General features: G+C 40.6%; 2 protein-coding genes and 1 long non-coding RNA gene across 3 annotated transcripts in view; 1 reads left to right on the forward strand and 2 right to left on the reverse strand.

The window, feature by feature from the left end:
* Positions 1-5,289, reverse strand: part of LOC121003907 (alpha-2-macroglobulin-like) — a 185,084-nt gene extending 179,795 nt beyond the window's left edge. The window contains exon 1 of the mRNA XM_040435849.1: positions 5,138-5,289. Coding sequence (XP_040291783.1) covers positions 5,138-5,196 — 59 coding nt within the window. The 5' untranslated portion in view covers positions 5,197-5,289. The remainder of the gene's footprint in view (positions 1-5,137) is intronic.
* LOC121003908 lies at positions 2,897-15,765 on the forward strand. Its single transcript, XR_005779620.1, has 3 exons — positions 2,897-3,113; positions 10,074-10,079; positions 15,755-15,765. It is a non-coding gene; the product is annotated as an uncharacterized LOC121003908 (long non-coding RNA).
* LOC121003906 (alpha-2-macroglobulin-like protein 1) overlaps positions 12,486-21,753 on the reverse strand; it is a 172,680-nt gene continuing 163,412 nt past the window's right edge. The window contains exons 33-36 of the mRNA XM_040435848.1: positions 17,123-17,191; positions 16,820-16,922; positions 15,901-15,940; positions 12,486-12,630 (exon numbers count right to left, since the gene is read on the reverse strand). Of these exons, the coding sequence (XP_040291782.1) occupies positions 12,624-12,630; positions 15,901-15,940; positions 16,820-16,922; positions 17,123-17,191 (219 nt within the window). The 3' untranslated portion in view covers positions 12,486-12,623. The remainder of the gene's footprint in view (positions 12,631-15,900; positions 15,941-16,819; positions 16,923-17,122; positions 17,192-21,753) is intronic.

Below are 21,753 nucleotides of genomic sequence, written 5' to 3' on the forward strand. Positions count from 1 at the left end.
CCATGTCAGTCCTCTATTAGACCTTCATGTCAGACCCCCATCAAGTCTCTATGACAGACCTCCATGTCAGATCTCCATAAGACCTCAAACTTCCATGCCAGACCCCCATGAGACCCAATTAAGTGATAAAATAAATAACTTCCCTTACCTCTCCTCCTCTGCTGCTCCTCTCCAGGTCCGGAGGTCTCTGTAGAAGTCATGCTCCCTTGTGTTCTCCGGCTAGTGCTGCATTGTTACCCTGCTGCGTGCAGTGTCAGGTCATAGTGCACGCACTACGTCATGACGCTGTACGTGGTCAGGAAAGTGCAGCGCGGCCCCAGGAAAAAAGACCAGGGAGGGTGGAGGGTGAGTACCCGCAGCACTTCGCTCCCCGCACCTAATGCATACTATTGAGCACTTCCATAATAGTATTCTTTTCTAGTATTCCCTTTTTTTGAGGGAGGTGCATCTTATAAAACCAAAAATATGGCATTTATATATTTTTTACATATATATACCTGACCCACTCACCTGAAACTGTACACAAAACTGTACATAAAATAACAAAAACTAAATAATGACAAAATTGCAAACTTTGGAGACTACATAGGCCTCAGGGATGAACACCTTGGAATACTCAAAAACACATTTTTAGTCAGGATACCATCCAATTACAGTGGAAAACCAAATTGCAGGGCCATCAGATTACCAATAAGTGAGGTACAATACAAAACAAAACAAAACAAGAAAATTGTATTATATATTGGAGGCGTGGCGATCTCCATGCAGTCATGCACACCTGACCAGTTAGTCTGCCCTGGAGGCTGGTTTTAAAGTCAGTATAAAACTGAGTCTACTTCTACAGGGCCTACCAGTAGCCATTTGCCTCCAGGAGAGGTATATAGTGGGCTCAGCATGCATGTTGGTACTTGCATACCTGGATCTGATGAAAGCTGTAACGGCACCGGACGGGGTTAAAAGCAGAGTGTGCCTGGCGTTCATGCTGTGCCTGCGCTCCCTGGACTTTGTGTGGCTGTCATGGCCCATAAACAGGTAGGAACTAGTGTTAGGGACCACTCATAGAGGCGACCTTGACGTGGTGAGTGGCTTATTACGCTTTGGCCAAAATGTACACCAATGCCTCATTCAACATCCAGCATGGAGGCAGGGAGTGCTAGTTGCAGAGTGCTATTGCATTTGTGTTTTTTTCTTTTAATATACATATATATACCTGACCCACTCACCTGAAACTGTACACAAAACTGTACATAAAATAACAAAAAATGAATAATGACAAAATTGCAAACTTTGGAGACTACATAGGCCTCAGGGATGAACACCTTGGAATACTCAAAAACACATTTTTAGTCAGGATACCATCCAATTACAGTGGAAAACCAAATTGCAGGGCCATCAGATTACCAATAAGTGAGGTACAATACAAAACAAAACAAGAAAATTGTCGGGTACCTGTTGTAACCTACACCCCAATCTGGCAATTCTAAGAAGGGTTGCTCGAAGACTACATCTAATACTACAAAAAGATGACCGCTTCCAAAATCCATATTTCCATATCCCCCACTTCTGTGCTATAGACAGGCCCCTGATCTTAAAAAACATCATTGTCAGAAACCCACTGTCATGCCCTGCTCAGGCAATGTGTGAAGGTCTGCTAGATTAGCAGCACGTGTCTAGTCTTTTGTTTTGTTTTGGAGTCGAGCTAGATCCGCCTTCCTTCAGGTGCACTGGGTGGGGTCGTTGGTTTCAGCTTAAATCACACCCACTCCCAGTGTTCCTTGCGGGTTATAGTTTCTGTCAGGCTCTGTGGAAGTAAGGAAGGAAGGATTGGCTTTTCCTGCTCAGAAAAGATAAGTGTTTTTTCTGTTCTCTTGGGGTTTGCTTTCCAGGCTGTTAGAGAGACGCCTGCCCCTCCAGGTTCTGAGGGAGCAGGCTGCCTCTATTCCCCTTTCACCATCTCAGGGATTCTAGGGTATTTTCAGCCCAGGCACGAGGACACATTATTCCCACCTTAAGGGTCTGAATGTGGGCATAGCAGTATAGGGAGAGCTGCTAGGGATTTATCAGGAGGTGACCTTGATCCCTAGCTTCTCACCTAGAAACTTGTTTGTTTGTTTTTCTATGTATTTGATATCCTGTCCGCCGTGACACCCACTTTCCTCTCCAACAACAGGAACATTCACCTGCAAACAGACCAAATGTAAGACCACTAACAAGGTACAGATCGTCAGTACACATCAGAACTGCAAGATCCCAAGTACCTTCACCTTTGCCACACCAAATGTGGTATATCTGTGAATACAAGCTAATAACAACCTTTGACACACACAGATCAGGAATGAATATGTCTCATGGATTTATATCCTTCTACCATACATCTCAGAGGATTGGTCACCATAAAATGCAATGCAATCTGAAAGCACCGTGTTAGGCTACTTTCACACTAGTAAATCACAGAAAAAAATGCACCAAACGGATATGCCACTGACTATACTAGCTAGTCATACAATATATCAACAAAGAGAACTGGTACCACAAAATACCCAAAATATCAAAAATTTATTGGACATAAAAACATATACACAAATACAAATTAGAGACAATACAAAGTGCCCACATCGGCAGCTCACAAAGATCCCATAACAGTACAGCTAGAGGAGATCACATGTGATATTCGCAGCGGGATTACTAAAAGTCAGCATCACATATATCCATCAAGGAACATATCTATCTTGATAACTAGCCTCAATATGCGATGCGAGTCTCGCGGGTACGGATGATACATGTGGAATATAGCCGGCTCAGTACATCAAGTATACATGTATATGCATCAGAAAGGTGCAGATCATATGTGTACCGAGCAGGTCAGAACTCTGTTACCCGATATCCCGCTGGATCCTCCTGAAAAAGCTAACGCGAAAAGTGCGTAGAGGACCACGCCAGGCAGCGACAGCTCACTCACACACAGCGGGATATCGGGTAAGAGAGATCTGACCTGCTCGGTACACATATGATCTGCACCTTTCTGATGCATATATGTGTATACTTGTACTGAGCCGGCTATATTCCACATGTATCATCTGTACCCGCTAGACTCGCATCGCATATTGAGGCTAGTTATCAACCCTTGCCATGCTGAGAGACCGTGACGCACTACACTAACTATGGTGTGAACAAGGTCTGAAGGTGATGAAATCCAGCTCACAGTCAAGCTTCCACACAACCGCATAGCAGGACAACTAGTGCAATGTGAACAAAGCAAGACTGTAAGCCACACCCATATCAGACTGTGTGATGGAGGTTACCAGGTGCAAAAGAATGTTTAAATGCCAGGTAAAGGCACATTCAATACATATAAAACAAAATCACAGAAATATAGTGGCAAATATGGGGGAGCTGCTCAAACTCCAAACACTGTAGCGTGTTTCTCATTGGGGGAGCAGTCCCACCGCATGTGGACCGCAGCAAACGACTATCTCCAGCAAAAAAATGCATACAATGGAGGATGCTGGCGCTGTCCACATGCACCACAAAGGCATCCTACACAAAACGGAGCATTGTGCGGATGAAAATATAATTATATAAATCACAGAAAAAAATGCACCAAATGGATATGCCACTGACTATACTAGCTATTCATACAAGCAGATATTAAAAGCTGAGACTTTTGCCAATATATTCCTGTCAGGAACATATCGGAGCCCATCATGCACCACGTCACGGTCTCTCAGCATGGCAAGGGTCCTACCACTACGCTAACTAACTAGCATTAAAGTTTTCCGGTAAGGAGTTCCGTCATAGTGGCTCAATACCGGAAATAAAACGCATCAGTTTGGTCCTAATGCATTCTGAATAGAAAGCAATCCGTTCAGTATGCATCAGGATGTCTTCCGTTCCGTCCCTTTTCCGGAATACTTGTCGGATCCGGCATTAATTTCCATTGAAATGTATTAATGCCGGATCCGGTACCAAGTGTTCAGGAAATTGACACATTAACAGATCCGGTGAAAAAAATAAATACCAGTTTTTCCGGATGACACCGGAAAGACGGTACCAGTATGCATTTGTCAGATGGATCCGGAAACAAATGATATCCGTTTGCATACGGATTTCCGGATACGGCAGGCAGTTCTGGCAACAGAACTGCCTGCCGGCATCCAACAATGCTAGTGTGAAAGTACCCTTATAGAGCAGGAGAAATTTCTATAAAACCTGTAATTTAGACATTTATATCTTTGCTTTTTCATCTTCCTGTGAATGCCTATTGGTACAGGGAGGAGGTGCTATCAGTGACTGACAGCTATCTCTCTATGCACACGTATCCACCCAATACTATCAATCACTGATAACTCCTCAGTCCTGTACTGATTCTGTTCACAGGAGGTGAACAAATAAGATATAAAAATCTATAAATTAAGGGTTTTAATGAATCTTTTCCCCAAAATAAATATATATCATTCTGTTCAGCTTCTCCTGCTTTATAACATGGTGCTATCAGATTGCATTGCTTTTTTTGGTGGCAGGTCCTCTTTAAGGAATGTGTCCCTCAGATGCCTGATGCCTGATGAAGAGGCCTAAGTAGTCTCAAAAGGTTACAATTCTGTCACCATCTTTTCATTTAACCATTAAAAGGTATCAACCACTGAAGAATCTCAATTTTTATTTTTTCTAGTCTTCTATTTACTGGCTAACTTAGTACAAATATATTTTTTACTTTTACAAAACTAAATAGAAACCCATTACACAATTTACTTGAGTTTGAATGAGTTAAATGAATAATTAAAGAAATATCAATAAATGTTTTATTTTACTTTTTGCACAATTTAACCTTATTAAAACATAAAACCAAAAAAGCAAAAAAATATGCAAAAATCACTCGGGTAGCCCAAGGAATCAAAATGTTGGAGCATTGCAACCACTACAGGTAAATTAGAACACTCTGAACATTAAACGCCATTGATACAGTTTGATACATTGATACATAAATTACAATTGAGAACACAGTATTTCTGTAATGACCAGAGGGTTCAGCGGTCGCCTAGTGGAGCGCCATAAACAGAAAACAGCAATAGTAGATGTTTTACGCAATGACCACCATTTAAAATGGAGACACATGGTAATATAGGTCAGTAGTACTTACAAGTTAGCATCGCAGAATCCATAGCAAATGACTATGATCAGTCCTGTGAGCGACAACATTGTTCACAAGATGCCGTCCGTCAGTGTCAACGACTATATATTCCAAAAGTCCAAAATCCCTTTTCCTGCACACGGCCTGGACATATGTCAAAGCATTACAAATATTTGTTGACCTCTTCAAGGTTTTTGGTGGGTGGAAGAGATAGGACGATTTGGACATAAGTAAACAAAGGAATATGCTTTGTTCCATTTCCAGTTCCTGAGAAAAGGGATGTTTCCACATTGTAGATAATAGCTGAACCCAAAGATTCCAGCTATCTGTAACTACAGATCTTGAGGACTCCTTTTGCTCAGTTGTTGATGATGGCTATGGTACTATGCTAAAAGACTTTTCAATATAATATCTTCATCATCCTTGGTCCATTGACTCCCCCTCCCCCGCCCATTTCTGTGTCCAGTCACCAGTCCAATGTTTACTGGTGACTGGACTGGTGTTATTGCTGTTCCTCATGATTAGTGACATTACTGGAAATGTCCCTACAGCAAAGAAAATATTGCAGATCACTTCCAGGGTATTGAACTGGACAACTGTGTTTTTTGGGTCTGTTGGGTGGAGTGCTCCATGACTGGACAAATGGCCCCCTGTATCCTTCAAATGGTTTTTAACCACTTACAATGTGTTCCTGTACCACAGGCCATGGAGGCTGTGTGTGAGCTGGTATTGTGAGTTGTTCTGTGAGCTTTATAGAGACTGTGGGGTCATTTATTATCAGAATCTGTTGCAGATTCGATTGCAAAGGGGATTTGCATAGAAATCTGCGACTTTTCCCTGCTCACGTCAGGTCTAAAAAGGTGCGTGCGGTGGCCCATGTCTTCTATGATTTTCTATGCCTGTTTTAGGTGTAGAAAATTGTCTAAATCTATGCCAGCAGGGGAGCTGGCGTAGATTTAGACAGGCGGTGGATACGCTGAAGTTATGTAGAGGCATGTGCCTCTGCATAAAATCAGAGCATCCACCGTCAGCTAAAGGGGTTTGTTGTGCTTTTCAATAAGTATATAATATCTATATCTAAATATTCTAATTATAGTGGATTTGATTAGACCTATAAGAGGCCATATTGTTATATGTTATGTATTTTAAAGATGGTCGAGAGAAGTTCATGGAAAGGACACTGTTCATAAGCTTTCTTCTCATGAATGTACCAGTCTGAGAAGAGGCATTCTTGTCTCCTTATAGATTCATTACTAAGATAAGGATATTTTCTAGATGTAGCTGGTGCTAATAACCTCTACAGTTTGATATCTACTAATGAAGCAGAAAATATGTAATATCTATATACACATATAATCAACCTTAGTTTTGTTTGTATAAGAAAATCAATAGGACCTATGTATTGTTTTATATTGAATATTATGAAGTACGTTTATGTATCTGTTATCATATATATATTTCTCAATAGGAATGCATGCATTCCTAGAGTATGATGAAAACAGTTTAAGTATAAACTTGTTCGGGGGAAAGGGCACATCAGATAAAATATGTCTCTTCGCGGATGACATCTTATTTTTTATGGAAGGGGGGGTATCAACGGTAACCTACCTGATGGGGATAGTAAACCAGTTTGGCCAAATCTCGGGCTTTAGGGTGAATTGGGAAAAATCGATACTGCTCCCAATTGGGCATGAAATAATGCAAAAGGATATCAATGTCAAAATACTGAAACCCACGGAGTCATTCGAATACCTTGGTATAAAAGTCAGCTCAAGGATTCAGGAGTATTTAGAACTTAACATTCTCCCTCTGCTCAAAAGGGTTAAAGAGAAAACAATGGGGTATATTGTTCTTTTTCTACTGTTTTGCATTTTTTTTTGAGTAATGAAACAAGATAAGGATAGAACTTTGATGCTATCAGTAACTATGTAAAATATGTGCACACATATTTGTGTGTTTTGTAATGTCTATCCCTTGAGCTTCTGTGTATTTTTCTTGTCATATATGATGAAAATGAAAAAGAAAAAAAAAATAATAAGTATAAACTTGTTAATGAGTTTCTGTCTACGGAAAGATGTGTTATTTTAACTAACCATCAATCAACCGTTGGTGTAACAGAGGAGACACATATCTCTGTGAGAGAACAAGGTTCATTATATTATTATCTGTAACATAAATTGGAGAGTGTGAGAAACATCCAAATGGTACCGCAAAGTCTGTGTTTTAGTTAGTTTTGTGTCAAAATTAATCCCTCAGCTCTGATTTAAGGTTCCATGTGTCATGTGTATAGAATGTGAGATAAAGTCAAACTTGTATATTTAACCTTTACTAGAATGAATAGTGTCACCTAGGGGTAAATGAGTAACATTACACCAACAGCAGAAATGCATTTTGGGTAATACAATGACATCACCATCATTATCATATGTACACGCCTAGACGACAATGATTGTAAAACTCCAAGTTAGGAAGGTGTGTCTAATTAATAAGTTTGTGATCGTAAACCACACACACATGAGGGAAAAACACAGCAACAGGAAAATGACTGGGGAAACAAGGAAAACACAGAAAAACAAAGAAAGGCCAGGAGAAAGATCCCAATGACCAGGACAGACTTTGGAGCTGACTTCCCTTTGTCCCTGCACATCATATGCATTCTTGCATAATGTATAGCTTTATTCCGTGTAGCGTTGATATAAATTAATTAGCCTGATATTTAGAAAACTCCCTGTTGTATGGCGGATGTATAGTTGTTAAAAGTGCTACATCAATATTGTCACTATTCAGTAAAGATGCATATTACTGAATAAAAGATCTAAATATTGATATCAGAGGAAATTCTCTGATTGGAATAATTTCATTCCATAGTCAATACCAGGCTTGATAATTTATAAGTTGTGCAACAATCCTACCCGATTATCCGAGATTTGTCATAGTTTTGTGCAGAGCAAGGGTTCGTATCTATTATTAACATTATTGAGTTTTATAACTGATAATTGTGGTTGAGACGGATCGTATTACATTTTATGCTTGAGAGGTACTGTGTATATGTTGGCATTGGTGTTAGTGCCATCGAGTGGTGAATTTTGGGTACTGCATATCACCGTGTGTTATTGCATTTTATTGACTTTTATATTCATTGAGCTTAGATTGTATCTTAAGTTATTGTATAATAAATAATTTATATTTTTGCAGAGGCTTGTACCATATTTTACTGATTGCACAACATAATTTAATTAACAACCAATTATTTTTGAGGTGTTTTCTATGTCCACCTCCAAGATCAATCACCTTTTGAAAATTTTCCTTTGATCCTTTCTTTTATATAAAGCATTTGCTTAATATCCCCGACAGGTTTTAAGACCGGTGTCTTAAATGCCGTTCTTAATAAATGACCCCGTGTGTCACCAAGCTGTTTGCCAATAATTGCAACTGTCAAACTGTGTTCCTTTAGAGACTGCAACTCCCATGCTGTTTACCATTACTGTGTGTGGGGTACAGTATCAGGGTCAATGGCCACACACCAAGAATTTTACCACCCCCTGGTATACCAAGATGCAAAAACCCATTTAGGGTGAGCTGCAATGTTCAGTAGCAGTCTGCAGTCCACTTCCCACTTATACTGTAAGTAATTGTATTTTTGTTAAGATCACATACAGTACCTACACAGCCATTTACACAAACATATCAGTTTTTCAGTGTGCAAATTGCGGATCTGCAAAACATGGATACTGGCTGTGTACATTCTGCATTTTGTGTATCATATCGTCCCACCCTTTGTAAGAAATTTATTTAGTAAAACAGACATATCAGGAGAGCTGGATTTTAATTTAGTAAAACAGACGTTGGGCTTATTGGGAGTTTTGGAGATGAGTGTTTAGTTCGTCAAGATAGATCTTATTTTCCTGTATAATAATTGGATATTAAAATCTTTACATGCAAGTTTGACACCACAATACTCATGCACATTCTGATTTGTTGCAATTGCAGTACCCTAGAGAGGGTATTTGCAATTGTTATATTTTATATGTATGTTAATGTTTTGGCCTTTCATTCCAGCTAGAAGAAGGAATGGTTGGCAAAAGTTGGCAAGAACAGGGCTAACCACCTTGTTTCTTCCCTTTTGGCCTTGTTATGCTTCCTGCCAGGAAGGGGGTTGTTCCAGTTTAACTAGGAGAGGAGAAGAGAGTTCCTGTTCAGATATTGGTAGAGTTAGGAAGCACATGTCAGATCTACTACTCCTAGGATCCATATTTAATTCCTATGTGAGACCAACACTCCAGAGGAATATTTTAGGAACCAATTCCAGCTCTTCTGTGAGATCTTCAGAAACAAGAACACAGCTTCCAGAAATCATCAGTGCGACAAGACAGGAAAGTAATAAGCGAAATACAGCTTTACAGATACTGCTGCAATGTGAGGGGCTACAGCTCAGATACCTCCACCTTCCTAAACCATCGCTAGGCCTGAATACCATCAAGTCAGTATTACAGTGGACACCTACATTCACAAGTACAGTCGTGGCCAAAAGTTTTGAGAATTACATAAATATTGGAAATTGGAAAAGTTGCTGCTTAAGTTTTTATAATAGCAATTTGCATATACTCCAGAATGTTATGAAGAGTGATCAGATGAATTGCATAGTCCTTCTTTGCCATGAAAATTAACTTAATCCCAAAAAAACCTTTCCACTGCATTTCATTGCTGTCATTAAAGGACCTGCTGAGATCATTTCAGTAATCGTCTTGTTAACTCAGGTGAGAATGTTGACGAGCACAAGGCTGGAGATCATTATGTCAGGCTGATTGGGTTAAAATGGCAGACTTGACATGTTAAAAGGAGGGTGATGCTTGAAATCATTGTTCTTCCATTGTTAACCATGGTGACCTGCAAAGAAACGCGTGCAGCCATCATTGCGTTGCATAAAAATGGCTTCACAGGCAAGGCTATTGTGGCTACTAAGATTGCACCTCAATCAACAATTTATAGGATCATCAAGAACTTCAAGGAAAGAGGTTCAATTCTTGTTAAGAAGGCTTCAGGACTTCCAAGAAAGCCCAGCAAGCGCCAGGATCGTCTCCTAAAGAGGATTCAGCTGCGGGATCGGAGTGCCACCAGTGCAGAGCTTGCTCAGGAATGGCAGCAGGCAGGTGTGAGCGCATCTGCACGCACAGTGAGGCGAAGACTTTTGGAAGATGGCCTGGTGTCAAGAAGGGCAGCAAAGAAGCCACTTCTCTCCAAAATAAACATCAGGGACAGATTGATCTTCTGCAGAAAGTATGGTGAATGGACTGCTGAGGACTGGGGCAAAGTCATATTCTCCGATGAAGCCTCTTTCCGATTGTTTGGGGCATCTGGAAAAAGGCTTGTCCGGAGAAGAAAAGGTGAGCGCTACCATCAGTCCTGTGTCATGCCAACAGTAAAGCATCCTGAGACCATTCATGTGTGGGGTTGCTTCTCATCCAAGGGAGTGGGCTCACTCACAATTTTGCCCAAAAACACAGCCATGAATAAAGAATGGTACCAAAACACCCTCCAACAGCAACTTCTTCCACCAATCCAACAACAGTTTGGTGAAGAACAATGCATTTTCCAGCACGATGGAGCACCGTGCGATAAGGCAAAAGTGATAACTAAGTGGCTTGGGGACCAAAACGTTGACATTTTGGGTCCATTGCCTGGAAACTCCCCAGATCTTAATCCCATTGAGAACTTGTGGTCAATCCTCAAGAGGCGGGTGGACAAACAAAAACCCACTAATTCTGACAAACTCCAAGAAGTGATTATGAAAGAATGGGTTGCTATCAGTCAGGAATTGGCCCAGAAGTTGATTGAGAGCATGCCCAGTCGAATTGCAGAGGTCCTGAAAAAGAAGGGCCAACACTGCAAATACTGACTCTTTGCATAAATGTCATGTAATTGTCGATAAAAGCCTTTAAAACGTATGAAGTGCATGTAATTATATTTCACTACATCACAGAAACAACTGAAACAAAGATCTAAAAGCAGTTTAGCAGCAAAATTTGTGAAAACGAATATTTGTGTCATTCTCAAAACTTTTGGCCACGACTGTACACTCACCTAAAGAATTATTAGGAATACCTGTTCTATTTCTCATTAATGCAATTATCTAGTCAACCAATCACATGGCAGTTGCTTCAATGCATTTAGGGGTATGGTCCTGGTCAAGACAATCTCCTGAACTCCAAACTGAATGTCAGAATGGGAAATAAAGGTGATTTAAGCAATTTTGAGCGTGGCATGGTTGTTGGTGCCAGACGGGCCGGTCTGAGTTTTTTTTACAATCTGCTCAGTTACTGGGATTTTCACGCACAACCATTTCTAGGGTTTGCAAAGAATGGTGTGAAAAGGGAAAAACATCCAGTATGCGGCAGTCCTGTGGGCAAAAATGCCTTGTGGATGCTAGAGGTCAGAGGAGAATGGGCCGACTGATTCAAGCTGATAGAAGAGCAACGTTGACTGAAATAACCACTCGTTACAACCGAGGTATGCAGCAAAGCATTTGTGAAGCCACAACACGCACAACCTTGAGGCGGATGGGCTACAACAGCAGAAGACCCACTCATCTCCACTACAAATAGAAAAAAGAGGCTACAATTTGCACAAGCTCACCAAAATTAGACTGTTGAAGACTGGAAAAATGTTGCCTGGTCTGATGAGTCTCGATTTCTGTTGAGACATTCAAATGGTAGAGTCCGAATTGTGGCGTAAACATTATGAGAACATGTATCCATCCTCTGATGGCTGCTTCCAGCAGGATAATGCACCATGTCACAAAGCTCGAATCATTTCAAATTGGTTTCTTGAACATGACAATAAGTTCACTCTACTAAAATGGCCCCCACAGTCACCAGATCTCAACCCAATAGAGCATCTTTGGGATGTGGTGGAACGGGAGCTTCGTGCCCTGGATGTGCATCCCTCAAATCTCCATCAACTGCAAGATGCTATCCTATCAATATGGGCCAACATTTCTAAAGAATGCTATCAGCACCTTGTTGAATCAATGCCACGTAGAATTAAGGCAGTTCTGAAGGCAAAAGGGGGTCCAACACCATATTAGTATGGTGTTCCTAATAATTCTTTAGGTAAGTGTATACCCTGATCAAAGAAAAAAGGCTTGTTGCCCCAGTCCAAGGCACCCAGTATCTAGAGCACAAGCTCACCAACCAATGCCTATTCGCTACCCATCACCTGTGACACATACCCTGCTATGATCCCAAATCTTGGGTGCGTTACCATGCAAAATGTCCTGATTTTCTTTTATTGGTCTTATACTAAAGTATATGTGAGATCTGTTTTAGGTGTAAAATAATCACAAACAATGTCATATCTTAGGAAGAATGTCTACATTTATTATCAGAAGATCAAATGCACCAAATCTCAAAGTGGAATTCATATCTTATTTATGCTGTAAAAGTTCAGTAGATAATGGGGAGAGTCTGTGGTCGGTATTTAGCCAAATTATCTTCTTTCAAAACCTACAACAAATGAGATAAGATAAGATAAAAATGCAGCCACAAATTTCATTGTGAGGATTACATACCTTATAGGAAAAAAAAGGTCAAGAAGAAAAAAAAATGAATGTGGATAAACAGAAATGTAAATGGGAAAATAAATAACAAAGGGAAAGCATTTAAATTACTAAAACAGGAAGATAGTAAATAGCACTAAAAAGCTATTAGGAAATAAATAGAATATGTAAAGGCAGCCAAGCTGGAGATAGAGGCCCGTTGCCAAGAAGAATAAAATCAACCCTAAAATGTTCTTCAATTATGTAAATGGTGTTGGCCCATTAAAGAGTGAGGAGGGAGGAGTTGTAGACAGCAATGAGGAGAAAGCAGATTTATTAAATATTTTTTTATCCATTGTTTTCACTGAGAAAAATGAAATCTCAAATAAAATAGAAAGTGTCAAAGTAAACTTTCCATTAAATATGACCTGTCTGACCCAGTAAAAAGTATAGCAATGTCTTAAAAAGATTAAAATAGAAAAATCACCAGGTCCAGATGGCATACATACCTGTATCCTAAGATAATTAAGTAATGTCATAGACAGACCCTTATTTCTAATATTGAAAGACTCTATAATGACAGGGTCTGTTCCACAGGATTGGTGCTTAGCAAATGTAGCGTCAATATTCAAAAAGGGGTCAAAAACAGAGCCTGAAAACGATATGCTGGTAACTTCAACATCTTTTGTGGGAAACTGTTTAAAGGTTTTCTAAGAGATGTTATCCTGGAATATTTAAATGAAAATAAGAGTATAACACTGTATCAGCATGGGTATCTATGAAGAGGTACGTTCTAGACTGGACCAGGGTGAGTTTTTGGACGTCATATATCTTGATTTCTCCAAAGCATTTGATACTGTGCCACATAAAAGGTTAGTATATAAAATGAAAATACTTGGACTGGGGGAAAATGTGTGTATGTGGATAAGTAAATGGCTGAATGATAGAAAACAGAGGGTGGTTAATAACGGTACACACTCAGATTGGGTTGCTGTCACTAGTGGGGTACCACAGGGGTCAGTATTGGACCCTATTCTCTTCAATATATTTATTAATGATCTTGTAGAAGGCTTGCATCGTAATTAATTTGAAGAGGGCAGTATACTGCTACAGATGAGTTTTGATAGATTGGAGTCTTGGGCAGAGAAGTGAAAAATGTAAGGTTACGCACATGGGAAGGAATAATGCAAGTCACCCATACATACTAAATGGTAAAACACTGGGTAATACTGACATGGAAAAGGACTTAGGAATTTTAGTTGACAATAAATTGAACGATAGCAACCAGTGTCAGGCAGTTGCTGTCAAGGCTAATAAGATTATTTACAGAGAATATTTTCAAAGAATTTTGTTCCTCCTTTCCAAATTCAATTCCAAATTCATTTTAAAGACTGTTCTGCTATCACTCAGCATTAGACATCTTACTGTTACAATCGACAAATATCGGGACATCGACACAATTCTAACATATTTGACTCTATACACCACCACAGTGGATTTGAAATGAAACGAACTAGATGTACTTTAACTGCAGACTGTCAGCTTTAATTTGAGGGTATTTACAATCACCAGATGCTGGGTTTCATCCCTGGTGATGCTCTGCCAGGCCTCTACTGCAATTGTCTTCAATTCCTGCTTGTTCTTGGGGCATTTTCCCTTCAGTTTTATCTTCAGCAAGTGAAATGCATGCTCAATCGGATTCAGGTCAGGTGATTGACTTGGCCATTGCATAACATTCCACTTCTTTCCCTTAAAAAACTCTTTGGTTGCTTTTGCAGTATGCTTTGGGTCGTTGTCCATCTGCACTGTGAAGCGCTGTCCAATGAGTTCTGAAGTATTGCCGAAACACTTCAGAATTCATCCTGCTGCTTTTGTCAGCAGTCACATAATCAATAAATACAAGAGAACTACAGTGTAGTTCCATTGGCAGCCATACATGCCCGCACCATGACACTACCACCACCATGGTTCACTGATGAGGTGGTATGCTTAGGATAATGAGCAGTTCCTTTCCTTCTCCATACTCTTCTCTTCCCATCACTCTGGTACAAGTTGATCTTGGTCTCATCTGTCTATAAGATTTTGTTCCAGAACTGTGAAGTCTTTTTTAGATGTCGTTTGGCAAACTCTAATCTGGCCTTCCTGTTTTTGAGGCTCACCAATGGTTTACATCTTGTGGTGAACCCTCTGTATTCACTCTGGTGAAGTCTTCTCTTGATTGTTGACTTCGACACACATACACCTACCTCCTGGAGAGTGTTCTTGATCTGGCCAACTGTTGTGAAGGGTGTTTTTTTCACCAGGGAAAGAATTCTTTGGTCATCCACCACAGTTGTTTTCCGTGGTCTTCCGGGTCTTTTGGTGTTGCTGAGCTCACCGATGTGTTCTTTCTTTTTAAGAATGTTCCAAACAGTTGTTTTGGCCACGTCTAATGTTTTTGCTATCTCTCTGATGGGTTTGTTTTGTTTTTTTCAGCCTAATGATGGTTTGCTTCACTGATAGTAACAGCTCTTTGGATCTCATCTTGAGAGTTGACAACAACAGATTCCAAATGCAAATAGCACACTTGGAATGAACTCTGGACCTTTTATCTACTCATTGTAATTGGGATAATGAGAGAATGACACACACCTTTCCATGGAACAGCTGAGAAGCCAATTGTCCCATTACTTTAGGTCCCTTAACAAGTGGGAGGCACATATGCAAACTGTTGTAATTCCTACACCGTTCACCTGATTTGGATGTAAATACCCTCAAATTGAAGCTGACAGTTTGCAGTTAAAGCACATCTTGTTCGTTTCATTTCAAATCCATTGTGTTGGTGTATAGAGCCAAAAATGTTAGAATTGTGTCGATGTCCCATATTTATGGCCCTGACTGTAGATGCCAGATGTTAAATGAGTTGTATAAGACTGACAGAAATAGCACCACTCTGGTCCATGGTCTTCATCAGGAATGTCTTTGAGCATTTGTCTTTCCATATAACTACGTTTGACAGATTGGTCACTCAGGGCTCCAATACATTTTCAAGCATGATGGGGACCAAATTGAAAAGGAAATGTAGTATTTGTAGTATTACTTTTAAAACGTAGATGGTGATATGAAAAATTAAAATAAAAATCACCAAAAATTCTACAAAAATATGTTTAACATAAAAATGTTATTTAAACCATGCAATTTTCTGAATGACAAGTTCCCTTTAAAGCATGATGGTAGCAACATTAAACAAATCTCTCACCAAGTACAGGGCGAGTTGTATTCGACAATGGCATATTCATCTGAAAAAAAAAAAAAAAAAAGATATGACATTATTTGTGCTGGTTGGCAACAATTATCTCAATTAGAGCAATTCTTGGATATCTGTGTAATAAACTTACATGTGGCTGGGCACCAGCGCCGCAATCTCCAGCTTCATTGCGTCCTTAGTTACAGGGCGGAATGCTCTGTTTTCTCCCTGCAGCGCCCCGGCGCTGGAGGGGACAGGTAGTGGGCTAGATGACAGCTTATCTGAGCAGTTACATGCTCTTGTTTGTTTCTGACCTATAGGAGCGCCATACCACTGGACCAATCAGTTTTGGTCCAGGGACCTGGTGCTCTATTTAAATCCCCTCCTGGTCATACACCATTGCCAGTGGTAGTCTATTGTAACTCACTAGCATTTTCACAATTTTTCCTTGTTCCTGATTGCTTCCTGTGTTTCTGACATCGACTTGTCTTGGACCCTTTTCTGCCTCACGTTTTGGTACCTTGTAGTTTGTCTGGTTTTCACCCATTTTCTGTTGACTCTTCCTTATTGTGTTTGTCTGTCTGCGTGTTTGTTAGTCTGTCTCTGCACTTAGCAGTGTAGGGTCCGTCGACCAGTTGTGGTCCCGATTTATTTTAGCTATGTAAAAGGGAATTTTTCTGGCTTCATAAATAATACAATTCTGACTACATTCAGGTATCAGTAGAGGGATTCCTGAATGTACATATGGATCTGTACAGCTAGTACTTAACTCAATGGCAGCTGTTTAAATATTTATGGGGTGGGCTTCCTATAGTGGCACATGCAGGAAGCAAGGGAAGCAGTTCAGTGCTCAGCCCATGTCTGCAATGATCCCAGCCTCTGTTGTAGGTACACGATTGAGATTGATAAGGTCAGGAGGATACAAACTCACCTTTCTCATAGTAATCGTAGATTTTTACTGCAGCTGGTTTCAGGTTCATTACTGGATACTCCTGCTCAACTAATAACGCAAAACTGGAGACAATGTGTCCGAGCTGAGGATTGCAGGAAACAAGGGGAAAGATAAGAGTAGGTTGGGCAAGAAGATGAAATATTGATGACAGATAATAATTAGACAATGATATTTTCTTTGGTTATGGTAATGGGGGAAATGTTGATTTATGATCTCATTGGATTTGGGACTCCTTAATGCGATGCATGAGCTATTTTCTAGTGTGATAGAAGCAGATCAAACCTCATCCATGTAGAGAGTCAACGTGTCATCTTCTTCTTCTGCCCTCTGAATAACTTTATAGGTCTTTAACTATGAAAACATAAAAAAAGACATACTATTAGCTGTCTGCATATAGACAATTATTTGGATTGTTAATTTTGGCAAACAAAACAAACGGTAGACATAAAAATTAACAAAAATGTTTATGTTATTTAATAAATGTCTAGGAAACAAAGCTCCCATAACATGTCTCTGCACAGAAACTAAAAAAACAGGACCAGATCTCATTATATTTAATAGGAGACAGAAAATTGTCAAAAGATGACTTAAAGGGGTTGCTTAAGAATGGGGGGGGGGGGATAAGTTGGCAACCCCCTACACCATTTGGTCAGAACTCTAAAGGGAAGTGTCTACCGTCACACATAAACAGGGAGAGTGCGGCTCTAAAACTTCCCGAACCTACTCTCCCTACTTACTTGCATAGTCACCCTAGGCAGTGACCCCACAATTGGGCAGCAGCCCCTATGCTGGAATAAGTGTGAGGGCGACACACAAACAGGGAACAACTAACAGACAAACACTAATAGAATAGTTGTACGATAAAGGGTCAAACGCCAGTTGGACAATGAAGTACAAAAACGCCAGAGGCAATCGAGAAAGCCAAACACAGCAAAAAGTCAGAACCAGGTGATCAATACAATACCAAATTGCCAGAAGCCAGAAAACAATACCACAATACCAATCTAGAAATCCAGCGCCAAAGCAGTCTTCAGTATCATAAGGGAACAAAAATGGTAGCTAGAGGACAAGAAATTTACCAGCAACCCCACATGCAGGCGCCAGCCTTTTATGCTGATGAGAAAGCAGCTCACACCAGTGTCCTTGCACGCCCGATTGAGCTGCCAGCAGCACGCTCTGATGCTCTAGAGCCCCAACGTGCCCCCTCATTGGCCCGGGACTCTGATGTCAGAACAGACCGCCCAGCAGTTCTTGTTCCCCCAGCAACTGGAGGCTGCAGTGGCACAGAGGCACAAGGAACCATAACAGGAAGATGACTTACCTGCTTCCCAGCCCTGGCTCCCTGTGCCTTCTCCTCCAGGCTTGTGATGCTCTGCTGGGCTCTCTCGCTGTAAGCATCCTGTTTGACGTCGCTGCAGCCAATCACTTGACAAATGGTGACATGACAGAAGGGGATCTGGTCTCCACCATGGCCTGTAATTGGCTGTCAAACCGGATGTTTACAGTGAGGGAGCCCAGAGGAGCATCACAGGCCTGGAAGAGAAGGAGCAGGGAGCCAACGCCGGGAAGCAGGTAAGTAATTGTACTTTTACAAGTGCGGCCAAATGAAGGGGAAGGGGGTTGTCAAAACCTGTCCATTCTTGCACAACCTCTTTAAGATTGACCAAAATTTACTTCTGACATGGTGTGTACAATAACCAGCATATCTTTGGTTGGTGTACTGGAGCAAAAGAGCTTTGCTTAGATCTCCTACTTTACTTTTCTAGTCATTTGTATCCAGCACTTCTCCTCTATCGTCCCTCACCTCTAAACTAACCTCATCATACCATCAACCACTCCTTCATAAAACCGTACCATGTCTAATTAGTTTATAGTGGACCAGAAACTGGTCTAGGAATACACTTCGTTCCCTATGAGGGATTTTCATTTCTGTATTATAGATCCTACTAAGAATCATACGCCTCTCATAATATCAGGTATAACACCTTCATAGGACATTCCAAGTGTTCTCAGACCATTCTTATGGAATCCCTGCAATAGAAGCTTTTCAGGGAGGGGTAATCTGTCAAGACTTTGGTACAGTACCTTTTTTAGGGAATTAACCCACCATAGGTTTTCAATAAATATGAAATATATTTTTATGTCTACCTCAGTGTTACTATTCCTTATGTAGTGCTAGGGCACTACTAGTGGATAGATGTGTAAAGTTGTATACTGCTTGACCTGTCTTGACATTTGTTCTACTGTTTGCACTGTTTTCATTTGGTTTCTATTGAAAAGCTGTAATGTGTTTTTAAGAATGTCTTCTTTGTGCCCTAATGTGGCTGGAACAAATGTCTATCTTTCCTATTTAGACCTTCCTGGAAGAAATGTTGTACTACTAGCTTTCATACTCTGCTTCCCATCCAGTCAAGTGAGTCTAGTGATGCATCTGAGAGGATAACACATAGGTGATGGGCCTCATGACCCTAGACTAGAGGGGTCATTTATCAAACTGGTGTAAAGTAGAACTGGTTTAGTTTCTTTTAGCAACCAATCAGATTCCACCTTTAATTTCCAAAGTAGCTGTCAAAAATGAATGGTGGGATCTGATTGGTTGCTATGGGCAACTAAGCCAGTTCTACTTTACACCAGTTTGAAAAATGACCCCATAAGTCTTAAGTTTATGCCTTTTATGTAGCTGACCTAATCAATAGAGATAGCCTTGTGGTTCACCCAGTGGTCGTGTCGCGGCGAACTTTGCGTGTTCGCGATTCGCTGAACATGCGAACATATGGCAATGTTCGCATGCGCCATATTCTTTTGCATTGCACCAAACTTTGACCCATGATACATCCATCAGGTGGGACAGGACAGCCAATTAAGACGTTTCAGCACATGAACACACCCCCACCCTATAACAGAACCCGATCTGGCAGCCATTTTACATTCTGTGCTTTGCCAGTTTAAGGAGAGGTTGCTTTGTGGAGCAGGGACAGACTGTTAGGCCTCTTTCACACGGGCGTTGCGGAAAAATGTGCGGGTGCGTTGCGGGAATACCCACGATTTTTCCGCACGAGTGCAAAACATTGTAATGCGTTTTACACTCGCGTGAGAAAAACCGCTTGGGATCGGTGTTCTGTGGATTGTATTATTTTCCCTTATAACATGGTTATAAGGGAAAATAATAGCATTCTGATTACAGAATGCAAAGTAAAATAGTGCTGGAGGGGTTAAAAAAAAATAAAAAAATGTTTAACTCACCTTAGTCCACTTGATAGCGCAGCCGGCATCTGCTTCTGTCTACTTTCTTTAGGACCTGGGTAAAGGACCTTTGATGACGTCACTCCAGTCATCACATGGTACATCACATGATCTTTTACCATGGTGAATCACCATGGTAAAAGATCATGTGACGTACCATGTGATGACCGGAGTGACGTCATCACAGGTCCTGTAACTGTATTTAATGCTCACCACAGGTCCTTCAACAAAGGAGACACAAGGAGATGCCGGGCTACGCGAGCAAGTGGATTAAGGTGAGTTAAATGATTTTTTATTTTTTTTTAACCCCTCCAGTGCTATTTTACTTTGCATTCTGTATTCAGAATGCTATTATTTTCCCTTATAACCATGTTATAAGGGAAAATAATAATGATCGGGTCTCCATCCCGATCGTCTCCTAGCAACCGTGCGTGAAAATCGCACCGCATCCGCACTTGCTTGCGGATGCTTGCGATTTTCACGCAACCCCATTCATTTCTATGGGGCCTGCGTTACGTAAAAAACGCACAAAGAGGAGCATGCTGCGATTTTCACGCAACGCAAAAGTGATGCGTGAAAATCACAGCTCGTGTGCACAGCCCCATAGAAATGAATGGGTCGGTATTCAGTGCGGGTGCAATGCGTTCACCTCCCGCATCGCATCCGCGCGGAATACTCGCTCGTGTGAAAGGGGCCTTAGGGACACCAAACGCTAGCGAATAGAGCCACAAAAGTTCTTTTAAGGACTGGTATAGGTGTGCTATCGATAGGTGTGATATACTGAGGGGTATGATATACTTATAATATACTTTCTAACATTGAAAGTATATTATAGCGCATTTGTATTGTGCAGCAGTTGTGTACGGTTCAGCTGCGATACCGCAGCTATATAGAGGGATAAACGCTATTGGAATAACTAATTGCAACTGGTGTGATATACCTGTTGCCCCCCAAAAAACTGATTGAGGGGTGTGATATACCTATAATATACTTTCTAACATAGAAAGTATATAGTGCATTTGTATTGTGCAGCAGTTGTGTGTGGTTCTGCTGCGATACCGCAGGTATACAGGGAGTGCAGAATTATTAGGCAAGTTGTATTTTTGAGGATTAATTTTATTATTGAACAACAACCATGTTCTCAATGAACCCAAAAAACTCATTAATATCAAAGCTGAATATTTTTGGAAGTAGTTTTTAGTTTGTTTTTAGTTTTAGCTATTTTAGGGGGATATCTGTGTGTGCAGGTGACTATTACTGTGCATAATTATTAGGCAACTTAACAAAAAACAAATATATACCCATTTCAATTATTTATTTTTACCAGTGAAACCAATATAACATCTCAACATTCACAAATATACATTTCTGACATTCAAAAACAAAACAAAAACAAATCAGTGACCAATATAGCCACCTTTCTTTGCAAGGACACTCAAAAGCCTGCCATCCATGGATTCTGTCAGTGTTTTGATCTGTTCACCATCAACATTGCGTGCAGCAGCAACCACAGCCTCCCAGACACTGTTCAGAGAGGTGTACTGTTTTCCCTCCTTGTAAATCTCACATTTGATGATGGACCACAGGTTCTCAATGGGGTTCAGATCAGGTGAACAAGGAGGCCATGTCATTAGATTTTCTTCTTTTATACCCTTTCTTGCCAGCCACGC

Source organism: Bufo bufo, chromosome 6 (genome assembly GCF_905171765.1).
Source record: "Bufo bufo chromosome 6, aBufBuf1.1, whole genome shotgun sequence".
Taxonomy (NCBI): Eukaryota; Metazoa; Chordata; class Amphibia; order Anura; family Bufonidae; genus Bufo; species Bufo bufo.